The sequence below is a fragment of the Egretta garzetta genome, unplaced genomic scaffold, assembly GCF_000687185.1.
Source record: "Egretta garzetta isolate BGI_Z169 unplaced genomic scaffold, ASM68718v1 scaffold768, whole genome shotgun sequence".
In the NCBI taxonomy this organism is placed as follows: domain Eukaryota; kingdom Metazoa; phylum Chordata; class Aves; order Pelecaniformes; family Ardeidae; genus Egretta; species Egretta garzetta.
This window is the reverse complement of record NW_009260594.1, coordinates 846,473-854,181: the sequence shown is the minus strand read 5'-3', so window position 1 is coordinate 854,181 and position 7,709 is coordinate 846,473. Positions and strand designations below refer to the sequence as shown.

The following is a 7,709-nucleotide window of genomic DNA, read 5'->3' as shown; positions in this document are numbered from 1 at the left end:
AAAATGTAAGGGGCTAGACTGATTTTTGGTCTCATTCAGTACAGCTATTCTTACTGCTCAGCAATCTGCTAACCATTCACACCAGATATGCAGAATGATTGGCTTGAATTAGCTAATTCTTATGATGATTTTAGTTAAACCAGGAAAGTGAAAGTTTAGACATAAAATTCCTTGATCATGGCCCACATATGTGAGGATGTATGGTGTATATATTGGACTGAGATGTAGTTATGGAGTAGCTACTGACAATGTCCAAGGAGGAAAAAATGAATGACTGAAGGAGCCCTTCATGACAATCTGTATAAATAGTTAATTCACAGCATTAACACGAAATCCATGTTTATAAATCCAAAGAAGTAACACACAGAAGAACAGGAAAAGTATATTTAATTTTCTATTGAACTTCCAACCAGAATACATTTTCCCAAAACAAGTTAAAGCTTTTATGTTACTGATAAGAATTTCATAATGATCAACAGCAGATTTTCTCAGGAGAAAACAGGTGAAATGGCAGTTATACTCCCTCTCTGCTCTCCTGGCAAACCTAATTTTTTTTCAAGGAGAAATACTATCAAATCCTGTGAATCTGACAGCAACATTCCTAGTTCCTACTTACTTCTGGATATTTTATTTTTTAATTCCAAAGTAGTAATAAGAAAAGTATTTTATAGCAAATTCCTAAAGCCTATTCTAAAAAAATGTTGTTAGAGATCCCCCTTGTAAGACCATTTTAGTTTAAGCAGCAGCAAATTTGTTAGAATGGAAATCTGAAAGCATTTGTATGATCTGCAATTATAGCTTTTCAAAAAATGCAACTCACTTAATTGATATGTCAAACTATTTATAACCTTTCCCACTCTATTCCCAACTAACCTGAACAACAGTAAGCAGCCTCGCTCAAGTCTAAGGTTTTATAAAATTTTTCGTATTGATTAAAACAAAAATTGTCACAAATACCCACCATACACCATTTGTAAGAGTTAGTGCCTCAAGCTTAGCCTAAAGATCTTTGCCACAAACAAACTGATGGAATTTATTAAGAGAATTAAGTCCTTAACCACAGAATCTAGGTGAGAGAGGTCCAGGCAAACCCAGCCTGCGTTGTATTACTGATGTCGTCTAGTTTCATTCTACTTTTTTTGCCAAGAATATCAAGTACTGACTGTTTAATGAGCTCAAAGTTTAGCTTTGCCTGGCTGCAACTGTAGATTCTGAAGTTTCATTGCCATGCCCATGTTCCCAGAAACCTTCAGCTTGCCTTGAAAGAATGCCTAAAAAGAAAAAAAAGATTACATGAAATGCAATACAACATATTACCCCAAATGCACCCCTCCCAGAAGTTATGAACTATTATGCATGTGCAGGTCCTGGCCTGCAATTTTATAATTCCAACAGTTCTAAGTAGGTATCTGGCATTCATCAACAAATGTGTTTTCTGACACTAGAAGGTAGAATAGTAAATTGAGGAAGTTGTACGCATATTATATTTTTGACACCTAAAGAGAATAAACTTGGTATTGCATGTTTCTTGCATTATCATAACAATGGATCTGCATACAAAGCAGGGCAGAATACCCAATGTTTTGGTGATGACAGTTCATAGGGTAAAAGTTCACTATTTCAGCTGAAGATGATAAAGCAATAGTGTATAGTAAATGCCACAACTGATTTCTTACTCAAATCCCCCCCCAAACATTACTGATTTTGTTACTGATTAGTTCAGTTATACAAATCTAGTTTGTGAGGCAGACATGCTAAGGATTTGGATTTTTTCCTCCAGACCTTGTAAGAAGATGAACTGCAGGCACTTAAGTATCCAAATTCTAGATGTAAAACTGCAATTGCTTCTGAATTTCCTACATGTACATCACAACATTTCTATAACATGCTTTACCTTCAAACTTCTCCCAGACACATTTTAGCTTGTGAAAATTGTTATTTACCCTGTGATTACCAGACCAAAAACTTAAGAGAATGTTACCCAGAGCATTTCAAATTTAGAAGTACAGAATAGCAACTTAAACTTAAAATTAACTTAAACATCCGGTTTATTTGTACACTATGGCTGCTTTTGACACACTGAGGAATAAAAAAACCCCCAAATACTCATAGGCATTCAGTGGATGCTCACCCCAATTTCTATTTTTCAGCATCAAGATTATTCCTTGCCAGCTATGAGCGTAAAGCCCTCCAGAGGGCCAACATTCCTCCTTTCTTAAGTCACACCGCCAACACTAGTTTCCCTCTCTTGTATGCAAACCAAGCACTGTTATATCCCCTTCTGGATTACCTATAGGATGTCTGAGATAATATGTACCTGTTCAGAAGAGTAGATACTGTCTTTCTTGATTAATCTTACTTTGGCCAATTTGTTCAGAGAAAGTCAAGAACTGCCATTTTTCAGATTAGCCATGGCAGTTTTGAGGAGCGGATTTACTGAAATGATGTCAACTTAGACACACTCAAAACAAACAAAGAAGTCAGTCCTCTTATCTCATCTTTGCTATACTTACTGTCTGAGGATTCATTTTGCCAGTCATGAGAGCTAACAGATCAGTATCAGCCATTGTAATTGTACAATCCGCCTTCTGATCTGTAAGACAGAGTTGACTATGAAGATTCAAACTGAGAGATGAAACAGTAATAGAAGCTGCAACTCCATGAAGAATCTGTTGATACTACAGGTTAGCAAAATGGTTACCTGAAGTACATACAAATAAGGGCCATTATAAAAATTTCAGCAAGAGATCATCCAATAACCAACAGGCATCTGTGCCACCTTGTAGCACAGACCATCCCAATGCTGAAGAAAGGTGGACCTTTCTGAGAGGTGCTAAGCAAATTCATTCCTTGAAAAGAAATAATAATCTACTTGTAATCAGATAGAATGTTAATTGAAGCATTGACAGTCATTTTATCAAGTTTAAATTTGCTAGTATTAAGATCAACTCAGAATAAATGCGTTTTCCCCTGTGACACTCTCTGAAGATACTCATCACTGAAATTTCAGGCATTTCCTGCCCTTTCCTTCAATGGGAACAACATGTGCATTCTGAAAGCACTCGTTTGGATTAATTAAAATCCAGAAGTTTTTTCGGATCTTCTTACCAGAAATAAGCTAAAAATTATTTTAATAAGCTCTGACAGAAATATAATGTATATACCAAAGGGCTAAAAACTGCACACATCTTTTCCTAGAGTCATCTTATTATTACTAAAGATTTCTTTTTGAAAAAATGTTGTCCACACAACAGGTAGGAGTACTTTTCTTTTTGTGATAACTCAGATCAATGAATTCCAAATCAAACCCCTGTCCTGTTTTTAATTAAAAGCTTTACGATGCAGGCTCATAGATATATGAGATTCTGAGGACAGTCTTTGGCTTTTTATTTACATTACTAGGATGCATAACTTCAGATACATGATGACATTTTCATGGCAAGGGTACAAATCCTTTGTTTCCAATAGTTTTATGGGGCTCCCCACCACCACCCAATCTGTGTCTTATTTAGGTCTGCCTTTTTTAAAATGGAACTTTAAGTTTATATCAGCTGGTACAGTATTGAAATCAGTCAAGTTTTATTGCTTAACTAGTGGCAGAGGAAAAGTAACTTTACAAGACAGACCAGCTTACCGCCTACTGGTGTCTCCAACAAAGCAACTGAAGAAACAGCTGCGTATTACAGTTCTGGCCCAGATTTTAAGAGGAGAGAACAATAAAACCCCTGAGGTTTGATTTTTTTTTTTTTATTTTTTTTAATTCCAATTCCTGTAACAGTCATATGACAGACCTGTCTGGAGCCTCTAAGAAAACATGCAATTATCCAAGACAGAATTCAGAGTAGATGTTGTTTAATTCTAGTTCCAAAATATCATGGATGAAAGTGTCAGTAATAAGAAAAACTGAAAATTAAGGTAGCTCTACACCACTGTTGCTCAAGTTCACTGTAACTTAAACAGAATATGATTTTATATTCTTTTAATTAGTTTTATGTGTTTTCTTTATGTAGTACTGACCTGAATTAATTGCCACAGAGCCTTTACCATTTTTCACATCTACTATCCAAGTTGCTTCTTTCCCACCAGGACCATCTTTTATTTTGAAGGCAAAGACTCCACCGATTTTCTTGACAAATTGCTCTCCTTCCTGTAATGACCGCGTAATGTGCAAATTATTCATTTACTTCAAAATAATTTTAAAATACTTTGAATTAAACAGAAAGTAATGTAAAAACCTTTACCGTTTCTACTAACATAGAAATATCTACTTCCCTCTATTAGATTTCATTTAAATAATCAATTTTAAAAACCAAAAAAACCTCCCACAAACACAAACTCAACTATCTATATTAAAGTCTATCAACTAAAAAAAAAAAACAACCACTGTCCTAACAGTTTTGTCTTGCTGTAAGTCTAACCACATTCTTCTAACCACATTTATAAAGCAAGCACAAACACCAAACGCAAAGTTTCTTGTGTTAGTTAGCAAGCTCCTCACATACAATCTAAACTTGCCTTTACTGAAATACCATTATGCAGGTAAGAACTGTCTGAAAAAAATAGTTTAAAATCATGGCACAGCATAGAAAGATTTCTGAAATTGAAAGCTGCGACACTTGTCTCAATGAGCAGTACTGAGGAAGTGACTGAGGCTACTTTATTCCTATCAGGTTTCACACATGTTCTGTCATAAATAAAAATCCTGCTGCAGGTAAAAGAAGTAGTCAAATACCTCTTGGAGTTTCTTTTCAATCTCTTGGAAGATCAATTGTGACTTAAATCCATCAACAGCTGCGCTGAGAGGCACTGCCGCAATACGGCCGGTGCTGAAATGAAAAACCCATTCATTTACATACCTTTAGCCACATTTTCAACATCTTCACATTATCATGAATATGCCTAACAACAGCGAGAACAGCCACACTGAAACACTTCAGCAGCATACAGCAACTACATGATATCAAAGTGAAGCTTACTCTCTGATGGGCTTGACAGCTTGAAGTACAATCACTTCAAGATCTTTTTGCATGTATGGACAGGACACTAGTTTTATAATGAAAGTAAATCATTAGTCTTGTTTGCGGATTTATCTTAACGCTACTGACACACCTTGTGTGAAGAGAGAGCAGAACATGCATCATCTCAGAGCGCTACCGTTTTGGGGGGGGCAAAACAAATCCCCTTTTCACTCCCAACTCATGGGTCTCTTAACAGTCACCAGAGGCACTATGCATTATTCCTGATTCTCTGGAGCAAGTATCCTGCATGGCCTGACAGTAGCATGAAACCTAATTCTTCATTTCTGCAGAGGCACCCAGAGCCAAAGTAAGTACAGAGATGACCAAAGAAGTGGCAATTCAAGCAGCAGGAAAAACAAGTTTACAATTATTACCATCTCTTGGCAGCAGATTTCAAAACTGTGGTCAGGTTTGATGTTCTTAATGTGACAGAATCACTTAAAAATGTTTCTAGAACCTACATTTGTGTGGTACTAACTACCCTATAGATGTACACTAGGGTAGCAACAGTAGGGACTGTCTCATCTGAAGAAAACATATCAATTTTGCTAATAAACCAAGGCTGTACTAACAGGATGTAAAACTCTACGGTGTCAGAAAAAAAAAGCAGAACTGTTTCAAAGACTAATCCAAAATGGGTCAAATCCTGCTGTCATTTACCTTGATGTACATTCTTAACAGCTGTTACTAAAGCCACTAATTACAGGCTAGATCTGAATCCAAAGATTAAGTCTATTTGCATTGCTGTAGAAAAAAATGGTATGAAGTATCTTCATAAACATGAAATGCCACCACCTTTCCCCTACTTACACAATACATAACATCACTCAATTACATAAGCGGCATCTGAACAGATTAGTTGCGCTGTTTCATTGTAAAGTCTGACATACACTGGTGCAACTCCTTGTGTCAGGTATCTCCCCCACACAAAGCCTTTGGAAGAACTAAAGGCTTTTAAGCTTCTCTAATGTGAGATGAAACTAGTACTGCTAAGATTTCTCTGCACTGAGTTGTAGCTAAGAAAGAATTCTAAAAATTCTCAATGCCAATGAAGGTGAAGCGAGCTGTAGTCCATTAGACTTAATTTCTTCAGGAGAAATATATCTATACATGCAAAGCTTTACCTTACAGGAAGACGCTACTTCTAGCAGCACCTCAAGGTTAACAGCATACAAAGAGCAACAGATTCCCTGTTCCATAAAATCACAGTATTTTTAAAGACAAAGCTCAAAGCAATGGAAAATAGTATATTCCCTATAACAGTCTTTCCCCCTGTGATTTAAAACTGTGTAGCAACAGTCAGTGCTGAGGGTTGTGAGCATGTGTGAAGAGAATCCATGAGAAGATATGATTTTTCCTGTATCACATCTATTTTCTCTTATGGTCTAACCTCTTACAGATTACAGAAGTGATAAGATTATTACTTCTGACACTGTACTACAAAAAGTTACTGCTGCAGCCCTTCAAAATTCAATTACTTCTCTCATTACCTCTTCCACCGATTATATTGTCACCTCCCAGGAACTGTACAGGTCTAGCTAAAACAGACATTAGAAATATGAGTTGGGAGGGGAATATTTCTGTCTGGAAGTCCAGTACATGACAGACTTTACTGTTCACAGGTTTTTAGAGCAAATATAAAGTATTGGCTTCAAGCTTTAAAACCACAACCGTAATACTCACAACAAGTAGCTCAATCTTTCTGAGCAAGGTTGAAAATGAAAAAGGGAACTGGGTATTAAAAAAGTATCTCCTAAAATTCTGGTGTATTTACAAATTTTAAGCACTTTCTCTCAATTCCTGTCTATCCTAGCACAGAACTGTAGCACACTGCAAAACAGCTCCTTAGCAGTGTTCTCCGCTCGCTCTGAAGTATGCTACAATTGCAAGCGCAAATTCTCTAGCCAGGACCGGATGAGTAACATGCCTGAATTATAATGAGTACTTAGAATACCACATGTAATGCATACAGCTGAAAGCAGTTCTTCATGAAACCAAACTAGCAACCATTTTAGTAGTGATAGTAGTGGGTATCCCTATTCCCATGGATGTCTTGCTTTTTTTGGCAAGTCCCTAGTTTCAATGAATTCATTTGAACACGGCCTGTTTTGTTCTTGGAAGGGTTTTTCTTGTGGGTTTTGTTGGCTTTTTTTCCATCCAACCATTAGCCTTTTCCTTACAAGAAATCATGCGAGCCATTTTTATGGGCCAGTAGAGCAAATTGTTATACTGAGAAGAGCAATTTCAATAACTTATAACTCACAGTGCGTATTGTTTACCAGGAGTAAGACACTGTGTAAATTATACCCTCTGTATATGCCCCCAGTGCAGGAGGCACTCAACAATTCCAACTGCTGAGCAAGTTTTAGTTTCCAGTGCAATTTCTTCCTTGCACAGAGGCAAAAAATAATTCTAAAGGAAATAAATTCTGAAACCCAAAGATATGGAAGCACAGTCAACGCAAAGTGAGCTCAGTTTACACCACTACTGCGCCCACAGCGAAAGTTTCCAACGAGAGCATAACCGGTAGCTGTACACGAATGCCGAACGAGCACTTTCATTCAGCCATGCACTTTCTTGTGCTCTACAGAGACAGAGTCTGAAAGGTGACTATTTTGCAAGGTCTTTCCGTACACATGGGGATTTTTGGGGGTGTTTTGTTTTTTTTTTCCTCCTCGAGAAGCCAGCTAC

The 7,709-nt window shown here is 36.9% G+C and overlaps 1 protein-coding gene across 1 annotated transcript in view; it reads right to left on the bottom strand.

Annotated features, from left to right (window-relative positions):
- Positions 1–392: 392 nt before the first annotated feature.
- Positions 393–7,709, bottom strand: part of SCP2 (sterol carrier protein 2) — a 23,118-nt gene continuing 15,801 nt past the window's right edge. The window contains exons 13-17 of the mRNA XM_035900215.1: positions 7,552–7,628; positions 4,733–4,829; positions 4,018–4,147; positions 2,514–2,593; positions 393–1,271 (exon numbers count right to left, since the gene is read on the bottom strand). Coding sequence (XP_035756108.1) covers positions 1,176–1,271; positions 2,514–2,593; positions 4,018–4,147; positions 4,733–4,829; positions 7,552–7,628 — 480 coding nt within the window. The 3' untranslated portion in view covers positions 393–1,175. The remainder of the gene's footprint in view (positions 1,272–2,513; positions 2,594–4,017; positions 4,148–4,732; positions 4,830–7,551; positions 7,629–7,709) is intronic.